General features: G+C 45.6%; 1 protein-coding gene across 10 annotated transcripts in view; it reads right to left on the bottom strand.

Moving 5' to 3' along the window:
- The window catches only part of ITPK1 (inositol-tetrakisphosphate 1-kinase), a 94,687-nt gene extending 70,032 nt beyond the window's left edge, over window positions 1-24,655 (bottom strand). Inside the window, exons 1-3 of one of the 10 annotated variants that reach the window (XM_075614502.1) lie at window positions 24,267-24,655; window positions 23,100-23,285; window positions 1,328-1,352 (exon numbers count right to left, since the gene is read on the bottom strand). In XM_075614502.1, coding sequence (XP_075470617.1) covers window positions 1,328-1,352; window positions 23,100-23,197 — 123 coding nt within the window. In that variant the 5' untranslated portion in view covers window positions 23,198-23,285; window positions 24,267-24,655. Of the gene's footprint in view, window positions 1-1,327; window positions 1,353-23,099; window positions 23,325-23,839; window positions 23,967-24,213 lie in introns of those variants that run through there. The other 9 variants (XM_075614494.1, XM_075614495.1, XM_075614493.1 and 6 more) reach the window with 9 other exon arrangements.
- Between the last annotated feature and the right edge of the window lie 334 nt (window positions 24,656-24,989).

Below are 24,989 nucleotides of genomic sequence, written 5' to 3'. Positions count from 1 at the left end.
AAATATAAAGAAGGAGCAATGGACATTTCAACAAATATAATTCTTTAAAAATAAAACCACGAATGTGGTTTGTAATCCGCTGTCCCAGTAAAAAAATATTTGAAACAAAAAAAAAAAAAGTTGATCTATTTTTTTTTAAGAAGAACTTTTGGATCTATGCTCTCCTGTATACCCTTGTATTGTTGCTTACTATTGCTATAATTTTTCTTTATTAACAGTATTATTATTATTATTATTACTAGTACCCAATAAAAATGTTTGGGGAAAAAAAAAGTTGGTTCCTTGTACACTGCAGGGATTGCCTGCGACAAGAATAGAACGCTTCAGGAATACTCAGATTTTGCACCAATATCTACTGTTGAAACTTGGAGTGTAGCAGAATTAAAATAAACCTGAATTTATATCCATTTCTCCACCAAGAAAAGTAGCTTTTTGACCCAAATCTGCTGGTTTACTCGAAAGCAATATTTCTACATTTCTTGTAATTATTTTTTTCATATTACGCTTACAGCAAACTCTACTTCTGTCTCTTAACAGACGTACACAAATACAAAATATTTCTTGGCTGCAATTCATTCAGAAGCAGAAGGGTGTACAACAAATACACAATCTCCTTTCCCACTGGGAAGTTCCTATAGTAAATGGGTTAAAACTGGCAAATACGGTCAAAAGACAAGATACACAGGAAAGAACTTAAATTTGGAAGGAAACTTAAATAGAAACTTTCCTGTAACATGCTAATCTTCCCGTTTCAAAACAGTGTCTGCTCTCACATTTTACAAGCACTGCGCTGAAACTGATGACGATATACAGCAGGGGTGTGCTTAAACTGGGGGTGTGGGATTTTCAAGGGGGGGGGGGCTGCTTTTACAGAAGCCCTGCGCTTCCCCAAAGGCATTTAAATGAAATCACACAAATTAAATTGACCACGTGAAGCCTCTGTAAATTTACTTACCTTTGCTTCCAGCGACGCGTCTCCATGGCAACACGGCGTCAAGTGACACCGCGGGGGTCACGTGACGTCACGACCCCACAGCGTCATTTGACGCCAGAGCCGAGAAGGGGATGGGGGCGCAAGCAGCGGGGAGATCTGGCAGGGGGCCGCAGACGTAGAAGTTTGCGTACCCCGGCTGTACTGCATGTTTAGAACGGTCAACAAAACATAGACTTTGTTCCTATGAATCTGTTCTGCAATGTATTACCCACACGCTGCGATGAAACGGTTACAGAAGCAGAATACATACAGAGGTTGCAGACAGAGCAACATTTGGCATATTTCCATTCAAATAAAACAACTTATTAAGAACATAAAATGCATAGTACTCACCTGTATGACTTCTACTCCTCTTTTCCTAAAAAATAAAAATAAAAATAGGTTACTTAAACAAAGATGCAATGTTACAATTTAAAAATATAAACACACCCACACAAACGTTTTAATTACTCTATTTATATGCAGTCCCAAATATATATAAGGTATACGTGCACCCAAAAATCAATACTTACGGGTGCTGAAACTCAACGGTGAAAAGCCGTAGAAATTAAGCAAAAAGAGGAGCGCTCAAAAATAGGGGTCAAGTGGTTAATATTTACTCATCCAACGCGTCGGTCTCAGCCTTGAGAAAGGCCAGCTGTGTTGGACTGAAACGTTAGATGAATAAATACTCGCCACTTGAGCATTATTTTGGAGCGCTCCTCTGTTTCTATTGTATCTCGACAAAAACAATTGTTAGAAAAAAAAAAAATTGTCAAAATGTTTGCACAATTTAATTGTTTTATATTTTTTTCTTTTAGTCACAATACTCGCTCCCTCGCTCACAGGTCCTAAGTCTACGTGACCTTTTCCTGTCTCACTCCCTAACTCTCCTTGCTTTGACTGAAACTGCCTCTGCAACTTGCTGCAGAGACGAAATGGTGGTGGCCTGCCCGTCTCATACACCTCGCCCGCAAGGTTGTGGTGGAGGAAGTGGGATTTCAGCTCTCTCCACTGCCACCTCCCTCCATTATCTGTTCCTGCTTCTCTGTCCATCCTATCCTTTGCGTTTCCCCACTATCCATCACCCTGCTTATTGCTGTCAATTATGGTTCTCCTTTTTCTTCCACTATCCTAATTTTTAATCTCTCTCGTCTCCAACCCTTCACCTAGGAGATTGTAATCGTCGTATTAATACTCATCTGTTTCGTAGGCTTTCCACTCTCTCTCCAACCTCCCGCTATGACCTTCACCAATGGACTACGTCCCATAACCATGACCACTACTTAAACATTTACTTCACCAACAACAACTGTTCCCTTTCCGATTTCTTTATCTTCCCCTTTTCCGCCCCAGGTACATCACCTGCTGCAACCTACTTCTAGAACTCCGTCCCCCTCAATGTCCACCAAGCCCCTGCTCTCTCTCCAAGCTACCCACCTGAAAATTCCCCTGTACAACACAGCATTTAAAAAGTCCTGGATGATCACTACTCATTAAAAACGACAGTATTCTCTCATATACACTCTAACCAATGCAGTTACATTTACTCCTACTGTTTCTGTTAGTCTCGCCACATGCCGATTAGACTGTAAGCTCTTAGACGCAGAAACTTTCTCCTAATGTTACATTGATGTCTTGGTGCACTTATCCCATCTATATTATATTCCCTGTAATGTTACAAACATTGTGCAGTGCTGAGAAACCTGGCTGGCGATATATAAATATACAGGCACTTAGAACCGTTTGGAACATCCATTTTTTTTTTCATTTCTATCACAAAGTTATAACCACAGTGTATAATATCATTCATTGCAGACTTACATTACAAGCGGCAAGATCCAGGATAAAGGCCTATAATATTTGCTCTTTAATTAAAGTGAATAGTTTTATTTTCAATCTATGAGCCACAATCCTGCTGAGGGACAGTTCAGTTTGTACATTACGGGAGATATTCCTGCATCACAAGTGGGGCTAAACAGATCTCATTATTAGAGCTGCAAAGTAAACTGAGCCATATTCTGGAGAAGGTCATTATTAGGAGAGTTATATCGATGACATTAACCCGTGAAGTATTTTTTAAAAACTTTTTAATTAAAAATAAAATTAGCACTGTGTTATACAAGTCTGATAAACATTAAGTGGGACTGCAGCCTTGACCAGTTTGTTTGCCAGAAGGAACTCAACATATTTCAGTTATGCAAAGAAATGTAACCCCTCCCCACAAAAACAGCACTTTTTTTTCTAGCAAAGAAGGGTGGGTCCTGCCTCCCATGTAGTAACAAAGGAGGAGGGGATAGGTGGTATGATGCCTTTTATTGGACCAACAAGTAGTTGAAATGTTACAAGCTTTTTGACCTCAGGGTCCTTCACCGGGTAACCCCCTGAGGAGAGGTTGGAAAGCTTGTAATATATCAAACACAATAAAAAGGTATCATACCCCCTACTCCCTCTCCCTCCTTTGTTACAACCTTTCAGATCCATCGACCTTGTGCCGGAACACTGAGGCACTAAGTGGACCATTAGTGGAATGCTGTTGACTCGCTGTACATATATAAATAAAATTCACACGTTCCCATCTGCCAGGCACATTCTCCATCTTGTATAACCTTTGCCGTTTTAGTCTCCACTCTCCCATCACCGGGGTGTATTTATTCTTTTGCCATCTTTCATTAAATTACTCCAAAGCTTATATTAAAAAACTGATAATCACTATAACATTTAAAAAAAAAAAACTACAAGCACTTCGTCCAAGATCTGTCTCAACTGCGTTACATCTCGGCAGTGCTACCAAGTATTTCATCCACGTGGGCTTCATTCCTAATGCAGGAAACTTTAGGCACTTATTTAAACATTGTTAAAGACAAAAGCAAAGTGAAGTGCCCTGAATGAAATTTGCAAGGCAACAAAATGCGTTGGTTATTCCCGTCTATGCGTCTTTGTGAGACATTCGATTGCGAGAGGGTGGAGTCTTACCATAGAAGCTGGGAACGAACCGATTGAGGACCCTCTGACTAGAGAATGATGCTTTAAAAGCACTTTTCTATTTAGAGCATGTATGTATGTATCTATTTATATAACGTCGGTGTACTCAGCACTTTACAAAAGAGACAATACAGAACAGGAAATTATAATAGGTGCAACAAAGTAAGACAATAGGAAAGGAAATTCCTGCCCCGGAGAGCTTACAATCCAAGTGGTGTGGTAGGAGACTTACAGAAGCGGACAGTGCCTGGCCTTGATGGTGGGGAATTGCAGTAGATGGCAGTGCTTGGTCACAATTATTGGTGAGGGACAGTAGCCATGAGTCAGGGCTATTGGGATGCTTACTTTAAGCAGCAAGTTTTAAGGTTTGACTTAAAGGTGGGGAGAGAAGGTGCTTGGTGTATACCGAGTATGAGGGAGTTCCACAGGTAAGGGGCTTCGAGTTGGGAAAAGGGTTTAAGGCGACAGAGAGCGTTAGCGGTAAAAGGGGTGAAACAGAAGGCAGTTCTGTATCCTGCATCGCCTTTGTTTTTAGCATTAAAAGAAATTATTGGGGGGCACGCGCATGACATCACGGATGCACGTCTGCTAATGTAGCTCTGTGCACTCCGCCACTATATTTTAAAATTACCCCCGATCGGTACCTTCTTCTGAGCCACAGACTGCAGCGGCAGGCGAGGGAACCAGAGGAAATGTCCCACAGGAAGGACGGGAAACCGGAGACCCCGGATCTCTCCCGTTTTGTCCGGGTTCAGTCGGCGACTACTGAGAAGGAAAAAACAAACAAAGATGGCGCCGATCTGAGCGCACGGGAGCACTCAGCACCAGCCCCAGAGAAGCAGGCTGCTGGATCAGAAGGAGAAGCCATGGAGAGACGAGCAATGCTGAGAAACTCAGCAAACAGGGATACTGCAGGGAAAGAATCAGAGGTGAGAGCTGCTGCTGAGAGAGAGAGAGTCACTGCAGAGGAAGACCCAGTGATCACAAAGCAGTGTATGCTTAGAGAAATGCAAGTGTATTTCTACTCAGCTCAGGACAGAGCTGTAAAGAATTTAAGGCAGAGATTTCTTCACTGGCTAAGGCTGGGGCCATGGTACTACAGACCGTGTGGAGGCGCCCGCACGCTGAGCGAACAGACTGCCTTAGGGCAGTGTTGCGCCCATGTGGCTTGCGTCCGCGCGGAAGCAGGAAGGGGCGCGCATTGCGTGAGGAATCAGTTACTCAGCGCGACAGACAGGTCACGTGAGCGGTTCGCGCAATGAGGCCGAACCAGCTCCGTGACGCCCCGAGTAATGCCGTCCACCATGGCCAGGGAAAGCACCCGCTTTCCCACAGCCTCCGCCCGCCTCAGCGCAGGCACCATGGCCCAAGCCCAAGAGAACCACAGAGCTGGAAAATAAAATGGATGCCACCTTACAGAACCAGGTAACTACGGATGATGAGGTCCTGTGTCTCAGCGAAGAGATGAGAGCTATGCGAGACGGTACGGATGATCTTGAGAATAGGGAACGAAGGCAGAACCTGCAAATCCGCCATATCCCAGAGTCAGCCATATCTCAAAAGGCTCTTCCTGTCAATAGATCCCCAACTACAAGACCATGAACTTATGATGGACAGAGCTCACAGAGCGTTGGGACCGAGATTGGACGATCCTAAAAGAAGCAGAGATGTGGAGAAGTCCGCATATCCAGAACATTCACACTCTGCAATGACGTACAGTGTAGCAAAGACATTTAGATTGCTAATCAAAGAGTTTGGACTGTTGGATGCCTGGCGCTGCTCATATAAAAGGGCAGAGAGATCATTATTTTTATTCGCCTCCACACTATTCGTATTCTAGAAAATCGATAATATTTTGTATCTCCAAAATATCCTGGAAGTATTGGTCCACTCAGATATAGGGCCTATCACGTGGTCGGACCACAGCCCGGTGGCAATCCTGATTGACCCACCATTCGCTAAGATTCAGTCATTTCATCGGAGGATGAATGATTCTTTACTAAATTATCCGGAGATTAGCGCACAAATTGGAGACTCACTCAAAAACTATTTTTCGGCCTAACAATGGTTCTGTAGAATCAACAGCGATTCTATGGGAGGCACATAAAGCAACAGAGGACATTTTATTTCAATAGCATCATACAAAAGGAGAATAAAAATGGAAAAACAAAAATGTTTAATGGAAAAAATTATAAAGTTGGAAAGCTCAATTAAAAAAAAAAAAAAAAAAAAAATCCATTGAGGAAAGTGTATCAAATTTTGTACCAGGCAAGGGAGGAACTTAAGAGGTTACAACTGGAGGATGTTGAGAAGGCCCTTACTTGGAACAAGAAGACGTATTATGACAAGGGAGATAAGGCAGATTGTCTATTGGCAAACAAACTTAGAGGGATCAGGGCGAGCGCCTCAGTTCCCACTATTAGGATAAAAAGTGGAGGAGTGACCTACAACCCCTCAAAGATCGCAGAGGAATTCGCTAAATTCTATACGGAACTTTACGATCTAGATACTTCAACCCCGAATGCAAAAGTTCCGGGCTTGACCCAGATTGAAGACTATCTGAGAGACTGTGCCCTCCCAAAATGGACAGAGGAAGATCATAATAATGCAAAAATAAGTCGGGCGGTCAGCTCTTTGAAACCATCGAAGGCACCGGGGCCCAGGTGGTTTTTCACATTTGTACTATAAAAATTTTATAGGAATTTTAGGGCCTTGGCTGTTGGATCTATTTAATTATTTTCTCAGCGGAAAACAAATTCCCCCACAGATGACAAAGGCCAATATAGTGGTGACCCCTAAAGAGGGAAAGGACCCTTGATGTTGTGGTGGCTACAGGGCAATCTCCCTGCTTAACACGGATCTGAAAATCTATAACAACATTTTAGCCAACAGGTTGAACCCAATGCACCCACGACTAATTCACCATGATCAGGTGGGATGTGCGAGCGAGCGCCAGGCGTCAGAAAACACAAGAAAATTTATTAATGGTTATTGACCAGACATGCAAGTCTAAATTGAAAGCTATGCTGCGGAGCCTACAAGCCGAGAAAGCGTTTGATAGGATAAAGGTGGGACTTCCTAGATAAAACATTAGAGGCATTTGTTTTTTCCGGATTTTCTCCACAGGGAAGTAGATTAAAAAAAAAAAGTAATAATTTTTATTTGTTTACATACAGTGTAAAAACTTTCATTGAAAATCTACCAAGAAATGTAGGGAGATCCTAAAAGTAAGTTATTTTTAATAGGATCACTTTGATATATTTTGCATGCCCTACATTTCAGCACAACAGCTTGCAAATCATCATCATGCGAGTCCGTGGTCTAGAAATGGTTAAAACACAAAAACACGCAAGCAGAAGACGGAGGGTCCAGTCACCAAAACAGCAAGAGCAAAAAGAAACCGGAATCGGCGTCACAAGAGGGGCATGTGACCACGCCAGGGACGTCAGCCAGTGTGTCACCATGCTGGGTGGTTGTCGTGGTAACCAAACAAGGCCTGCCTGTGCAATCCCTAGTAATGGCAGCAGAGTCTCACGGGGTAAAGTCTGTGTGAGGGCGTCAGAGGAAAAGGGAAACAACACGAACAAAGGGAAAGTGATCCTCTGACCCGTAGCTTGTGTGTGGGGGAAGAATAAATAATGAGTGAGCAATAAGCAGGTCATTAAGATCCTAAAGTGGCATCGGCCCCCTGGTAACGAGCTATCCTATAACCAGGAAAGCGCTGCGCAAGGGGGAAAGGGAAGAAATATTTAATTGGCTCGTTAATGGTGATAAATGGCTCAAATTATCTGCAGCTGGGACGGTTTGTGGGGCGATTAAACCCTTAACCCTTTAGTTGCAAAATGGGCCCATAAAGTATCGCAGCAATGTGTTTCTAAAGCAGAATATTAGCACTTCTTTGTGAAAACAAACATGGTGCACAGTACAGGAATACTTCCAATGATGTTAAACGGAGGGCTTAACATCTGCATTCAAAAGGATACAGAACAATTCCTGGGAGCTCCCTAATAATTACACAGGCCGAACACCACTGCCAGGCACCAGCACCCTACAACCTCGAAACCTAACCCTACAGGAGGGAGGTGTCCAGAACATGCAGAACATGGGCCAAGCTGGACACAAAATCAGTACGGTAATGTGTAGAGCAGGGTGCTCAACTCCAGTCCTCAAGACTTCCCCCCCCACCCCTCCCAAACAGCTTCAGCACAGGTAATGCAGTCTTCGACTGAGCCCCTGATTGAGCCACCATGATATCCCTGCTCCAGCCCGGGTGCTCAGTCGAAGACTGCCTCACCTGTGCTGAAGCAGGGGTATCCTGGAAACCTGACCTGTTGGGGGTCTTGAGGATTGGAGTTGGAGCACCACTGGTGTAAGATACTCAGTGACATACAGTGCCGCCTTGTGACTATGGGAATATTTCAGTACGAAGAACGAACGGATACTTCTGGCAACAAAGAGGTTAAACATACAGGGAAAGCACGTTCACATCTGGAAGATTTAAACATTTATACAATATTTTACCAAGCGTGATACTTGAAAGTGCGCTTTATATCTGTATGTATCTCTTGCGGTATAGAATGATGTATGGAAGGCAGCGGGGTGCTCTCTGCTGTGCATGGGGAGCGGTTGTCACATTTTACTCAAATGAATGGAGTCTGATTTGCAACCTCAACCAACATCACAATTCAGAGCCAGTGACCGAGATCAAAGTGATGAGTTTAACAAGGACACAAACAGCCAAGAGGGTGCGCGGATTCTGCAGCCAAGTACAAGCCATGTACAAAAAATGCATAGGAAGCTAAAAGGAACACACGCATTGGGTGCTTATTTGCAGAATCCTTGCCTGCAGTCCCAATATTCCAATAAAATCAATATTTACTCAACAACACAAGAATAAAGCAATGTTCCTGGCCTCCTACACCAGCCACTATTGTGACTAATATTTTTAGTGAGATTGGGGCTTAAATCACAACCACTAGAAATACCAGCTGTGATAACGACTGGCGTAGGCGCTTGAAAAAGGGTCCGATAGGCCCAAAACGTCACCCGTTATATTTGTTTTTCTGAGCCGACTAAAAAGCTGGACATGTCTGTAATGTCATCTCTACTATGCTGTACCTCAGGTTTCTCCGAGTGCTTTCCACAACCAGAGTATGTTATGGTTTATTCGCCGAGATACAAAGAAAGGAGAGAGTGCCACGTTCAAGTCTGAACCTCACAAATATTCGCCCGGAGTGGCAGAAGGTGGACAAAATACCTGTGTTTGACTGAACGTGGACGCCCTAACGTGGCTTTGGCAAAACCTTTCAGAATTCCTCTGTGCCTGGCGGGGTCTCGGTCAGTTCCACTGGTTTTTAACTGGGTCCCTTTCCAAAAACGAATAACGTCAACACCTGGAACCAGTAGGGGCCATTTTGACGTAATAAGCAGCGCATGATCAGCCGCGCTCAAATAAAAAGCACGGTGGTTTTTTTATGAAGCTAGAACACCTACAAGGAGATATCTGTAAGTTCGCCCGAGTCCACTGTGAAGTTATTGGCATCATAAAACCAGCTAGAAGAATGACCAAAGTTCAAGTAATTAAAAAAAATTAAAGTGCAGTTACTAAAATGAAACGAAAACCCAGGCTTCTGGCAATCCCCCTAACCTCACCCACACAACAGGTTATCGTGAACAGGGGGTCCGATTAACCTCGCTATTCATAGCCCAGGGGACCCCCCAGTTCACAAGATACTTATTGGTAAAAGCACCGGTATTACTTTCTGGTTTTTAAACCTTCTGTGTCATGCTGGGGAAAAGAAAGCCGAAACTATAATGCATTTCCCCTTGAGGGGTCAGAAACGCCGATACCTTCACCTGTAAGTGTCTGACGAACCAGAGGATCCCGGGAGCAGCGCCGCTCAGCTCTGGGGAAGGGGCGCAATGCCTCATACACAGAAGCATTTCCCGCTCCGCTTAACACTTTAGTGAACTTACCCTATATGCTGTACCTAGAAACCTACAGATGTAGCCACTTTGTATGAAATCATGATACTCAATCTCAGCGCTGATTGGTATTTCAACATTTGACCAAGAGATTATTATAGAAGATGCAATCTATTTTTAATTTCCATAAATCTTACATTATTGGGACAAAGCTTTGTTGCTAAAACACACACACACACACACACACACACACACACACACTTTGTTTTGGTCAAAACGTATAAACACCATACAGCCCAAATAAGTGGCCCCACGGAAGTGTCCTAGGAGAGGCGACGAGTTATATCCATGCTCACTCGCTGGAAGCACCTGAAATGCTTTATAATTCTGACATCAACTACTAGTTCCTTGTACACAGCAATTAAAGCAGTCCCTTCCAGAAAATAATACCATGCTTCCAGCCAAACATGTTCCTCTTACAGCCCTACCTGCCTATTGTGCTGCAAAGTTACAACTGAAGGGGAGAGACATTGGACTGAATCCAAAACCAGCTGTGCAGATTTGGACATGTATTTCTAGGCTGCAAAATGTAAAATAGTGAACACGCAACTATTTCACAGCCTAGAAATACACGACCAAATTTACCTTCCGTAAACCCAATGCCATTTTCTCTAGTGAGAAACCAGAAAATGATGGAATATAAATAAATGTGGAGAGTTCGGAGGCACCTTGAAGTCCAGAGTGGTAAATATCAGCCGCACCTCTCCTGCTATTCCAACTTGTAAATACAGACGTGCTCAGATCCAAGCAGCAGAGGGGCCACACCTATATATCCATAAATACCAGAGCTGCAATCAAGGGAGAGAACTTAGCCATGCAACACATTCAGTACCACGTTTAGCAGTGGGTCCATAATAAGTGGCAGGAAGTTCGATCCATAATATGTATATTTGCATTGCAAAATGATCCTGAATCTGTGAGGTCATAACGCTAAATATCACGAGTCCATGTGCCGATTTTGGGGCTACTGGGAGTTTTCTATGTAACTGGAAATAATGGAGCAGGAATTGCAAGGTGATCTCACACTTGGGACAGCGCCTCTTTGTAAGAGGTAAGGGCCTGAATACGAGTGTGTAAAAACCTTGTCCTGCTCCATAAACCAGTGGACGAACCTGCGCCGAATATTTATAATCAGATAATATTCTCTTTAAAGGGTTAACAGATGATGATTGACACTTGCAGTGCCAAATGAAATACATTTACAGGCAGTCCCACATACAAAGCAGCACACTGTGGGCTTGCAGTATACGGATTTTACATACGCTACCTGGCGTCCCTCCATCACTGCACTAGCCATTTGGGAATCACGGTGACAAACATCACAGAGTATACAATGCGTACGCCCTCACCATGAAACGAGCTCGGGGTCTGTTTTATAGTTAGTGGAATTGCACCTATAAGACCTTTTTATGAATAATTTCCTCCCCTCCCACAAGATAGCAGCGAGAGTAACCACACACATAGAACCCGCACTGCTGGGAATCGCTGGCTATCCCGTTCCTGCGACTCGGGGCTTATTGTGCCCGTTATCCGGATATCATTGCAAAACCATTGTCTCGGGCTACAGATCAGTGTAACCAGTGACAGACACGGCTTCACCCGCAGTGCCCCAAGCTACAGGATTACAGGGATTTGCTGGGGGACAATACTGCAGGGTGTATAAAAAAGGGGTCAACCAAGTGTGAGGTGCCGTACCCTATATACGAGCTGTCATTGAGTGCACCTAATATACCGAAACTCCAACATATGCTCTATTTGCATTAGGCCAAATATTATTATCATCACTATTATTATCACCATTTATTTGTGAAGTGCCAACATATGCGGCAGTGCAGTACAATGGGAGTACAGAGTTCTGTATATTCCAAAAATATAAACAGTTACATAGCAGTGGGACAAACATGCCAACAAATGCAAAGAGGTAACGACAGACAGAGAGTGTGACAGAGAGTGTGACAGAGAGTGTGACAGAGAGTGTGACGCTAGAAAAGAAGAAGAAAACGAGACAAGCGCAACAGGAGATAAATATCAAAAAGCGGATATTCACAATTACAAATAATATCAAACACAATCCGATAAGTACAGGAACATCACGAGCGGTAAGGAAGGAAGCTCTACCGTCCCCATCCTTAGTAATTTCGATCATGCGTGATAGAAACAGATGCCATAGTATGTATGTGTGTGTGTATGTGTGTATGTGTGTATGTGTGTATGTGTGTATGTATGTGTGTATGTATGTATGTATGTATGTATGTATGTGTGTGTGTATGTATGTGTGTGTGTATGTATGTATGTATGTATGTATGTATGTATGGTGTGTGTGTGTGTCCGGATTGTGTGAGATATTTGTAATTGTGAATATACGCTTTTGATATTTACCTCGGATTGTGTGAGATATTTGTAATTGTGAATATACGCTTTTGATATTTACCTCGTTTGCGCTTATTACATATACACATTTCAGGGGAAAAAACGGAACCCCTTTTACATATCACTCAATTTTCATGAATATTTGAACATTTATAGGTCTGTCACTGTAGATTACTACATTTAAGAATTATTTGATAATCCAATAAGTATTCTTCGGAATTAGTCACGGCGTGATGACGTCATTAAGCGCATAGTTACAAAATGGTGTTTAGCGCAGAAGGGAAGCGCGTTAAAAAGTGCTCGAGACAGAGCAAGAATTATGGTCCAAAACGCTTATATAAACATATTTACTGATAAAAGATGGTTCTAGAAAGACTGAAAAATTAATAATTAGTAAAACAACGTATAGTTCAGGAGTGGGAGCAGCTGGATCAACACGTTATCGATTATGCAATCAGACCGCAGCTTTGAATACACAACTTTATAGCAATCTTAGCGTTTCAGATTAGATTACAACAGTTTAACACATTTTACAAGCTACAAAAGGAAAGACTCCTATTTTCATTTAATGAACCTCTCGCAGCGTATCTGGTGCTTGTTGACATGCAGCGACATCGATCTCGTTAACATCAGTTTGTCTACATTGTGCTTCTTATATACTGTTCATTTACATAACAGACCTAGAATTGTGCAATTTTCCATGCGGATTGAACAATAAATATATAAGATATGATGAAAAAAGGAAAAAAATCCCTTTTTTTTGTGTAACACTGTGTGTGTGTGTGTGTGTGTGTGTGTGTGTGTGTATATATATATATACACACACACACAGACACAGACACGACACACACAAGAGAAGACGGTTGTATCATTAAATCAATTATCCCTTAAAACTAGCACCTCCTCCCCTCCTGCCTGTGGGGCCTATTCACTAACCTTCGATAAGTGCACTTTTGAAGCGATTTTGCATGTGTCGCTGTTCGCAAACCTTCGATAACAACATGTCCATATCACTTGAAAACAGCTTTTTAATGAGCCGGTATCACTGGCTATAAACAAGCTGTGCGTCAGCTGGAAAAAAAGCCCAAACTCGCATTTTCTGCCAGAAACGGCTATTCACAAAGCTCAGACATGCAAATCGAGGGTTAAACACTTGCATTTTTTTTTACCTCGCAACCTAAAGGGTGGCGAGATAGGAATCGCGATTTGCGTATGACGGATTTTATTTTCATTTTACTAAATAGAATTTAACCGAAAGGTCTCTGGAGAAGAACCACATAATCAGCTAATGAGACCCCCGGCTTCAATCATAGGTAATAAAAATAAAATTATAGCCCAGCTTCATTACCATAGTGGCTAACCAGCAAGGTAATGAAGGGATTAAATAGTAGCAACTGGTTTGTTGGGGGTATAGGGGGTGGATGAAGCTTGTAGTTGCCCCAGGGTAAGTGGCTACGCCTCCTGGGAGGGTTGCGGTAAACACCTTTATTACCTTAGCGTTTAACCCCTCCTGCAAGGCCTAACCACCCACCCTGGGGCAACTACAAGCTTCATCCATCCCCTCTGCCCCCAACAAACCGAGTAAAGCTAATTAACGCCTTAATTACCTTAGCAGTTAGCTAGTAAAGTAATGAAGGTGTGTTTTAATTTTAGCTAGCTGATATACCCGGCGTTGCTCGGGATGTAAATCCGTGATAGGTAGTATTATGTATAAATATAGTAACTATAGGATGACTATTTGGTGGAAAGGTTGTATAATAATGTTGAAAAGAAACATGTAAGAAAATGTAATACGATGTTTAAAAATGGTTTATTGTAAAGACACCACAGTACAATGTATATTTTGGGGACATAAATGATCTAAAATGTGAGGTGTGTGTCCCGCTAGGGTGAGAGGCGGCGGGTGAGTGTTCAGTATTGTGGCGCGTGGGTAGTGAGTGCTGGCTGTGGGTGGGGGTCCCTCTAGGGTGTGAGTTGGCGGGTGTCTGGTGAGTGCGGGCGGCGGCTGGTCAGTGATGTCGGTGCGTAGGGGTGTGAGTGTGGCGGGTGGGTGTGAGGCGGGAGGCGGCGGGTGGGTGGTAAGTGGGTGCGACGGCTGGTCAGTGATGTTGGTGAATAGGGGCGGCAGGCGTGTCGAGTGTGTCGGGTGGGTGAGAGGTCGGCGGGTGTGTGTCGAGTGGGTGAGAGGTGGCAGGTGTCTGTTGAGTGCAGGTTGCGGCTGTGGGGCGCAGGGGTGGGTGAAAGGCAAAGGCGGGAGACGGGAGGCGGCGTGAGGGGAAGGCAGGGGCGGGGGTGAGTGGAAGGCGGGGGGGGTGTCTGTCACTGTGTGTGTGTGTGTGTGTCACTGTGTGTTGGGGGGTCGAAAACGGAACTGGGGGGGTCAAAAACGGAACTTGGGGGGGGGTCAAAAATGGAACTTGGGGGAGGGGTCAAAATCGGAGCTGGGGGGGGGGGGCAAAATCCTCAGTCTCAGTTAAGCTTCCCCCCCAGCAGCAACAGCCGACACCAACACCACCAATTTCCTCACCTCAGGCAGCAGCAGCAGTGTGCCTGGGGGTTGGGGAGCCCTGGGTTAGAGCGCACCGGCCAATGAGAGCCATGGGGGGCGGGACACATGGGGGGACGAGGGGGGCGAAACACTCCGGCCAATGAGAGCCGTGGGAGGGCGGGCGGACCGACGGACCAATCAAATGGTCTACAGAGACTCACAACCAAGATTTTCAGAATTATATATATAGATAACATAGTACTGAAGCAGGGGGTCTCCGGAGCTGAACCACATTAGTTTCAGGTCTGGGGACCCCGTTTCCAGAGGTCTCTGTATCGTTGCCGGTATCTCCCGTGTCACGTGACCGGGACATTTACTTTTGCAGGAGATATCAGCACCCCCTACAGAGGCCTGTACCTTGGGAAGCAGGGGGTCCCCAGACCTGAAATTAATGCTGTTCAGCTCCGGAGACCCCCTGCTTCAATACTATGTTATACAAATAAAAATGAAAACTTTGCAATCGCCTGTAAGAGCTGTGCAGGGAGATGCAGCTTTCTGTGTGCAGGGAGATGCAGCTCTCTGTGCAGGGAGGTTGATCGCCTGTAAGAGCTGTGCAGGGAGATGCAGCTTTCTGTGTGCAGGGAGATGCAGCTCTTACAGAATGACGGAGCGAAAAAAAACGTTAAGTTCATTTCGCTCGTTAAGCAAATACAAACTCATGCAGTTTGACATTTTTTTTTTTTTAACCAAACACTAACAAATTTGCACATTTTCTTTGTGAATACCGTTTTTACCCAAATTTCATAGCGTTCGGTAGGAACATGCCCACCCCATCGATGTGAATAGGCCCCTATAACTATTATTATTTTAGCAAGATTGGTACGGGGAGGCCCAGAGCTGAAGCACTTTATTGAGGTGGCCTTTCCCCCCTCCGGACAGATTTAAAACCAGTAACTTCACCTGCAAGTATTTTGGAAACCACGTGTCTCGGGAGCGGAAAATTGCACGGTTCCAACCCCGTTAAACCAAAGGGGGGGAAAAAACAAAAAAAAACGAGGATGCGGGATTGCAGCTTTAAGTAGAGTTACACATTACTGCACTGTATCAAGAAATTATAGAATTCTTTTTTTAAAGCTGGAGAGAGCAGGTCCTGTTTTCACGGATGTGGCCAAGGATCCCTATTCCAATGTACACGTGTTACGGAAGATGATGTACAATGGAGACAGTATTGAGACAATATGGAAAACGGACAGACCGATCGGGCTAAATGTTCCTTTTTATCCGCCATCAGTTTCCTGGTTTGGATGCCACATGTTCTCACGAGCTGTATTTTTTTTTAGAAAAGGCTCAGGGAAGACACGCAGAGCGTGGACTCTCGCTCTCTGCCACGTTTCTGGGGGACGGCAACATTCCAAACATGTCCACGAACTCCAAGAAACGAGGAAGGCAGGGCACGGAGGAATTGGAAATGTGCTATGTGCTAAAGACAGGTGTCTCCAACAGCTGCAAGTGTACAGTGTATGGGACAAGTACAACATGAAGTGAGGCCTGGGGAAAAGGGTCCCTCTAACCCAGTGTCTGCCAGCAGACCAAACCACCGCAGCAAAGTAGTAACAAAGACAAGAACAGACGTCACCTCTAACGATAGAAATTAGTTTGTTATCGAAGGGCAGCGACTCCCGTTCCCCGATGTTCACGTGAATGCATTATGCACTTACATGGACTATGTCTTGCATATTACCTCCATATAGCACTATGCAACACTGGCTGGCATTACCTAAATAAAAATGTGCAATACAATATGCAATTTCACCCTGATACAGCACCAGCCAAGTTCCTGCGCTGGAAACAAAATCAACGTTTCTCGCTATTAAGAGTTAAAATTGGGCAAATGTGGATGTCAGCCTGAAGAACGTATAATAAAGGATGTAAAGGAACAGAGGGATGGGAGCAAGCACAAAACAGATGGAAAGAGGGCACAAAAAAAAAAAAAGGAAAGAAAGAAATGTGACCCTTTGAGTTAATATTAATGCTGTTCACCTGCTCTATGGGAGCCGCACTACATCCTACAGCTTATCCGCTTTACGCCTCGCTAGTTGGACAGCTCCCCAGACCTGCACAAGACTTTATAGAACTGGCGTTCCTTGGGAACGGACCAAATATTGCGGCAAACTAATATCGTTTATCAGGAAAGTATGACGTTGTGATATGCACGTTCCCGGTACATTACTTTGGGTGCTGCACGTTCCCGGTACATTACTTTGGGTGCTGCACGTTCCCGGTACATTACTTTGGGTGCTGCACGTTCCCGGTACATTACTTTGGGTGCTGCACGTTCCCGGTACATTACTTTGGGTGCTGCACGTTCCCGGTACATTACTTTGGGTGCTGCACGTTCCCGGTACATTACTTTGGGTGCTGCACGTTCCCGGTACATTACTTTGGGTGCTGCGCGTTCCCGTTACATTACTTTGGGTGCTGCACGTTCCCGGTACATTACTTTGGGTGCTGCACGTTCCCGGTACATTACTTTGGGTGCTGCACGTTCCCGGTACATTACTTTGGGTGCTGCACGTTCCCGGTACATTACTTTGGGTGCTGCACGTTCCCGGTACATTACTTTGGGTGCTGCACGTTCCCGGTACATTACTTTGGGTGCTGCACGTTCCCGGTACATTACTTTGGGTGCTGCACGTTCCCGTTACATTACTTTGGGTGCTGCACGTTCCCGTTACATTACTTTGGGTGCTGCACGTTCCCGTTACATTACTTTGGGTGCTGCACGTTCCCGTTACATTACTTTGGGTGCTGCACGTTCCCGTTACATTACTTTGGGTGCTGCACGTTCCCGGTACATTACTTTGGGTGCTGCGCGTTCCCGTTACATTACTTTGGGTGCTGCGCGTTCCCGTTACATTACTTTGGGTGCTGCACGTTCCCGTTATATTACTTTGGGTGCTGCACGTTCCCGTTATATTACTTTGGGTGCTGCACGTTCCCGTTACATTACTTTGGGTGCTGCACGTTCCCGGTACATTACTTTGGGTGTTGCACGTTCCCGGTACATTACTTTGGGTGCTGCACGTTCCCGGTACATTACTTTGGGTGCTGCACGTTCCCGGTACATTACTTTGGGTGCTGCACGTTCCCGGTACATTACTTTGGGTGCTGCACGTTCCCGGTACATTACTTTGGGTGCTGCACGTTCCCGGTACATTACTTTGGGTGCTGCACGTTCCCGGTACATTACTTTGGGTGCTGCACGTTCCCGGTACATTACTTTGGGTGCTGCACGTTCCCGGTACATTACTTTGGGTGCTGCACGTTCCCGTTATATTACTTTGGGTGCTGCACGTTCCCGGTACATTACTTTGGGTGCTGCACGTTCCCGTTACATTACTTTGGGTGCTGCACGTTCCCGTTACATTACTTTGGGTGCTGCACGTTCCCGTTATATTACTTTGGGTGCTGCACGTTCCCGGTACATTACTTTGGGTGCTGCACGTTCCCGGTACATTACTTTGGGTGCTGCACGTTCCCGGTACATTACTTTGGGTGCTGCACGTTCCCGGTACATTACTTTGGGTGCTGCACGTTCCCGTTACATTACTTTGGGTGCTGCACGTTCCCGGTACATTACTTTGGGTGCTGCACGTTCCCGGTACATTACTTTGGGTGCTGCACGTTCCCGGTACATTACTTTGGGTGCTGCACGTTCCCGGTACATTACTTTGGGTGTTGCACGTTCCCGGTACATTACTTTGGGTGCTGCACGTTCCCGTTACATTACTTTGGGTCCCGTTACATTACTTTGGGTGCTGCACGTTCCCGGTACATTACTTTGGGTGCTGCACGTTCCCGGTACATTACTTTGGGTGCTGCACGTTCCCGGTACATTACTTTGGGTGCTGCACGTTCCCGGTACATTACTTTGGGTGCTGCACGTTCCCGGTACATTACTTTGGGTGCTGCACGTTCCCGGTACATTACTTTGGGTGCTGCACGTTCCCGGTACATTACTTTGGGTGCTGCACGTTCCCGGTACATTACTTTGGGTGCTGCACGTTCCCGGTACATTACTTTGGGTGCTGCACGTTCCCGGTACATTACTTTGGGTGCTGCACGTTCCCGGTACATTACTTTGGGTGTTGCACGTTCCCGGTACATTACTTTGGGTGCTGCACGTTCCCGGTACATTACTTTGGGTGCTGCACGTTCCCGGTACATTACTTTGGGTGCTGCACGTTCCCGGTACATTACTTTGGGTGCTGCACGTTCCCGGTACATTACTTTGGGTGCTGCACGTTCCCGGTACATTACTTTGGGTGCTGCACGTTCCCGGTACATTACTTTGGGTGCTGCACGTTCCCGGTACATTACTTTGGGTGCTGCACGTTCCCGGTACATTACTTTGGGTGCTGCACGTTCCCGGTACATTACTTTGGGTGCTGCACGTTCCCGGTACATTACTTTGGGTGCTGCACGTTCCCGGTACATTACTTTGGGTGCTGCACGTTCCCGGTACATTACTTTGGGTGCTGCACGTTCCCGGTACATTACTTTGGGTGCTGCACGTTCCCGGTACATTACTTTGGGTGCTGCACGTTCCCGGTACATTACTTTGGGTGCTGCACGTTCCCGGTACATTACTTTGGGTGCTGCACGTTCCCGGTACATTACTTTGGGTGCTGCACGTTCCCGGTACATTACTTTGGGTGCTGCACGTTCCCGGTACATTACTTTGGGTGCTGCACGTTCCCGGTACATTACTTTGGGTGCTGCACGTTCCCGGTACATTACTTTGGGTGCTGCACGTTCCCGGTACATTACTTTGGGTGCTGCACGTTCCCGGTACATTACTTTGGGTGCTGCACGTTCCCGGTACATTACTTTGGGTGTTGCACGTTCCCGGTACATTACTTTGGGTGCTGCACGTTCCCGGTACATTACTTTGGGTGCTGCACGTTCCCGGTACATTACTTTGGGTGCTGCACGTTCCCGGTACATTACTTTGGGTGCTGCACGTTCCCGGTACATTACTTTGGGTGCTGCACGTTCCCGGTACATTACTTTGGGTGCTGCACGTTCCCGGTACATTACTTTGGGTGCTGCACGTTCCCGGTACATTACTTTGGGTGCTGCACGTTCCCGGTACATTACTTTGGGTGCTGCACGTTCCCGGTACATTACTTTGGGTGCTGCACGTTCCCGGTACATTACTTTGGGTGCTGCACGTTCCCGGTACATTACTTTGGGTGCTGCACGTTCCCGGTACATTACTTTGGGTGCTGCACGTTCCCGGTACATTACTTTGGGTGCTGCACGTTCCCGGTACATTACTTTGGGTGCTGCACGTTCCCGGTACATTACTTTGGGTGCTGCACGTTCCCGGTACATTACTTTGGGTGCTGCACGTTCCCGGTACATTACTTTGGGTGCTGCACGTTCCCGGTACATTACTTTGGGTGCTGCACGTTCCCGGTACATTACTTTGGGTGCTGCACGTTCCCGGTACATTACTTTGGGTGCTGCACGTTCCCGGTACATTACTTTGGGTGCTGCACGTTCCCGGTACATTACTTTGGGTGCTGCACGTTCCCGGTACATTACTTTGGGTGCTGCACGTTCCCGGTACATTACTTTGGGTGCTGCACGTTCCCGGTACATTACTTTGGGTGCTGCACGTTCCCGGTACATTACTTTGGGTGCTGCACGTTCCCGGTACATTACTTTGGGTGCTGCACGTTCCCGGTACATTACTTTGGGTGCTGCACGTTCCCGGTACATTACTTTGGGTGCTGCACGTTCCCGGTACATTACTTTGGGTGCTGCACGTTCCCGGTACATTACTTTGAACACTATCAGAATCTTGTTTTGGTTATTATAATAACAATTCTCCCAGACCAGCTGTTCTACACATTTTAAGATAGAGATAGTTAGATAGTAAGAAGAGATCAGGAAAGACTAAAGGACCTCAATGTGAACACGGATTGGAGGATAGAAATGCATAACAAAAAAATAAAGGTTTCAACATAGTACCGGATGGAAGCACGTTTCAGAGGAGGAGCGCGAGTAAAGACGACATTCCCTGAAACTGGAGGGTGGCCGCTCAGGGGAAATGTGAGGAAATACTTAGCCATGGAAAGGGGGTGGATCCATGGATTAGCCTCCCAGCTGAGGTGGTAGGGTCTTCTAAGGGAATTCAAACATGCTTGGGATAGACATCAGACTTAGATAAAAGGGAGCTGGGAAGCCGTGCGACTTACGGGCGCCCTCACTTACTAACAGACACACAAACTCTCCCAAAAAGATGGGCATTCCAACCAAACAGCAGTATAAGAGGGTGGGGGGGAACGCCGTTACACAAGAGGGGTGCAAAGTGAGCCAGGAGATCAAATGGAAAACTGTACAATACAAAAAAACTATTCTGAGTGCCCGGCACTCACCAACACTTCCGAGTTTATTGTAGTCCGATCAGTACTTGGAGGCGTGTGACAGAGCCACGCTTCCCATTTTATTTTGGTATTTTTGATGTATCAATAAAAAAAAAGAAACTTTTAAAGGAGTGCTGTGAACGTCACTTTATATGCAGGTTTTTGGCTATAGATATATACACACATAAATACACAATGATAGTGTGAAGGTTACATCAAACAAACACATTATTTTATGACTCAGTAATGGTAGGCTGCCCCCTTGTTACACAAACTGAATGAAGCACAGAGCGCTTTGCGCTGCCCCGGGGAACAGGAGAAGTCCCTATTATCCGGGGAAAGAATGTGTACCTGGGAACCGGATTCGCAAGATTACCCAGTAACATTATCTGCTACGGGAGCAATGTCTATTAACACAACGCAGCCAACTCCGGCAGAAGGGCAGAGTCAGCCAGGCCAGCACCGGCTTACACTAGACTGCTTGTGTACAATAACTGTGTAAAGTCGAGGCACTCCGGTCTCAACCAGAGAAGGGACGCAGTACCGCGTGTACCTGAGCCGCAGTGCGACGGGGCAGAGCAGTACCGTGTATACCTGAGCCGCAGTGCGACGGGGGCACAGCAGTACCATGTACACCTGAGCAGCAGTACAATGGGTGAAGCTATGGAAGGTGGGGCAGAGCAGCACGAGGGGGGGGGGTGCAGAGTCAGGAATAGCCATCTCTAACTGTGCATGCAATGTCTTGTATTTAATGTATACCCTGTTCACTTATGTAACTATGTATGTTGTAACCATGTATTATTTGTCATCCTAGCTCAATGCCCAGGACATACAGGAAAACGAGCGGTAACTCTCACTGTATTACTTCCTGGTAAAACATTTTAATAAATAAATAGAGGCTGAAAGCACTCACAAGATAAAGCATCAGCCATGTAACATCTCAGGGTTTCACGTACATTATATTTAACAGCATTCATAAAAACTAATTTCAAAAAAGTTCAACAAATGACGACACACACACACACACACCTTAGGGGGGGTCTAGCTTCTGCAAAGAAAGGAAGGAAGAGACACAGTTTGCTCATCACGTCGCGCAATTTATATTTACAATAATTCCCTCGTTACTGATTATCATCTTCATCCTGATTGTACAGAATAATATGTATGTAATAATTACAAGGCAGCAATAAGCAGGTCAAGTGAACGGTTAATGAGCCCTGGAAAACAAACGCATGTCTACAAGCAAATAATCAGTGACCTCATATGGCGTCATCTTTGAAGTGGGGCAGCAATTTTGGGATTACCACCTGAGAGCCTATGCGCGAGTCTCTTATGTACAAGTATTTATTGTTTTCCTTTTTCTTCCTGGAATGACGGGAAGACGCCTGAATTTTTCAGTAACATTCAGGAGAATCGTGTGGTTAAGTGCAGAGGCAGGGAGTCCGTGCGCACATGTATGTATACACACACACACACACACACACACACACACACTATGAGCCCATGTGCATGCAAAGGCACAAGCCCTAGTATACCTTTAGTCTATGATGGCCCTATAAAGATGCCCTATTAAAAGAAGTCCTACAAACTCCAGTTCAACTCATCATCTATCCCATATAGCAAATAAAACAAAATCAGGCTGCAATATTTAAAAAGTACTTGCCAAACTCCAATTATGTTACATATGGATGGGCCAACAGATCAATTGTCCAAAGCTGTATGCCACACTGATAAGACATTGCTTAGAATATTAACTTCCTTTTCTTGTTAAAAATAATAATGGTACTCGGCACCCGCTCATAATGTCGCACGTTGAACGCTTCTAGCCATCTCCTGGTGATATTATGTAGATCTTGGCACATACCTGCACAGGTCGGCAAAGGCCTGGAAATTAAGTTTCTTGATCTTTTTTTCACTCATCCAGTAGCCCACTCTCTTCCCTTTCAGGAATGTCTGCATCATCAGTGCCACTCGGAGACCGGGGAGAGATCAGCTGTAACCTGGACGGTCACCCCTCAAACCAAACGGGCAGGTAGCCTCCGTGATTCAACTGTGACAAGGAAAAGACCAGAGCTCAAATGGCGCAGACCTGGGAATTGGAGGCAGATATATTCATTTACATACAGGGCATCACTTTCTGATATTAACCCATTCCTCTCCCCTCTGGCAGTGACAGGGTTAAATTAAGATTGTGCTGGGGGGAGGGGGAAGGGACTGAAACATAAATTATGCAACTGGCACATTAACCAACGCCAGCAACGTGAAGGCAAAAGGGGAAAGAAATTACTTTCCAGCAATATACAGAATAGGAAATAGACTTTATAGTCTGATTTTTAGTGCATAAGGAGACAGAGCGATTTGTCCCAAAAGTGCTACAAAAAGTAGCTCAAATTCTAGCACGTCAGATAAGATAAAGCAAGGACCCCAAATTTACTCTATGTACATTATCCCATGCAATGTCTTATCTGCGAGTTTAATATGCAGAAATTAAAACCCACGAATGCCACATGTGTTGCAAAAAAAGAAGGGGGGGGGGGTGAGATTAACCTGGGAAAATAAACCACCAAAGATAAAGCAGTGTCTGTCCCGAGTCAAAATACAGACCTGGCAGCAGTGCAAGAGTATATAGCCAAGAGCTAACTTTACAGAATGAAATAACACCCCACAGATTCACACATCCACTGTGCCCAGGCAGGTGAGACACTAACCCAGGTCACCCAGCAGGGCAAGAGCATGTCACACACACCCAGGATTTCCTATAGGGGGGGGGGGGGGAGGGGAGTTATTGCTTCAACCCACATGTATGACTTCCATGCAATAGCCTGAGAAAGCCAGCACTGTTACTTTACATCAAGCATCAGACAGCCCAGCTCCCTGCACCCTCAGTCCTCTCCCTGCCAGGGAACCCTGCAGCACATTGCCAAGCAGGGAGCCCAGGCTCTCATGCACAATACATGCATGAGGTGCACAATACATACATGAGGTTTCAGAAGCACTTCCCTGCTGCACAGGCCACTGCTCCAGCACTGACCTAATTAGCAGGGTCCGGAGTGGGGGGTTTCTGCAAGGAGACTGCCCTCTGTCTCTTTCCTCTTGGTGATCTGTCTCTCTCTGTCTCTTTTTCCCTCCCCCTCTCTCTCTCAGATCTCCATTTGCTCAGCTCGGTCCCTCCCTGGTCTGCTTCTCCTCCAGGCTGGGAGGGCACACACTGACTTCAGGATTGCAAGGCAAATGACACACCCACTGTTATATCTCCGGGTCCTCTTCTTCTTCTTCCTCCTCCTCTGCTGCTCCGGAGCTTCATTCGGGGAGGGGGTTGAGAGGAATATGCAAGCTGTAGGCAGCAGAGAGAGTGAGAGTGAGCAACACACAGCCTGCTCTGCATGGGGAGGCAGGGACAAGTTCCACCAGCACGCCACCAGAGGGCAGCTCTGAGTCATACACGCCTATTAGCCCATATAAAAGTGACAGTCAACACGTGACTGCTATTTGGGGTATGGGCAGAGGTTGGATTAATCCCTTTAACTGTGGCACTGCTCTTTATTTAACAGTTGTGCAGTCTGGGAAGCCTTTAACAGATTACAAAACAATAGGCTTGGGTTAAGATGGAAATGATAAAGATGATCTATTTTTCCTCCAGCTCTGAAACTGTTACCTGTCTGCATCCCCCTCTGGGAGCCCCATTATATTGCAAGGGGCTCTGTCTTGTTGGGGCCAAAACATTACATTGTAACCTAAGAATCTGTCCATCTGC

Source organism: Ascaphus truei, chromosome 9 (genome assembly GCF_040206685.1).
Source record: "Ascaphus truei isolate aAscTru1 chromosome 9, aAscTru1.hap1, whole genome shotgun sequence".
In the NCBI taxonomy this organism is placed as follows: domain Eukaryota; kingdom Metazoa; phylum Chordata; class Amphibia; order Anura; family Ascaphidae; genus Ascaphus; species Ascaphus truei.
The sequence above is the reverse complement of the archived record's forward strand: the minus strand, read 5'-3'. Positions and strand labels throughout refer to the sequence as shown.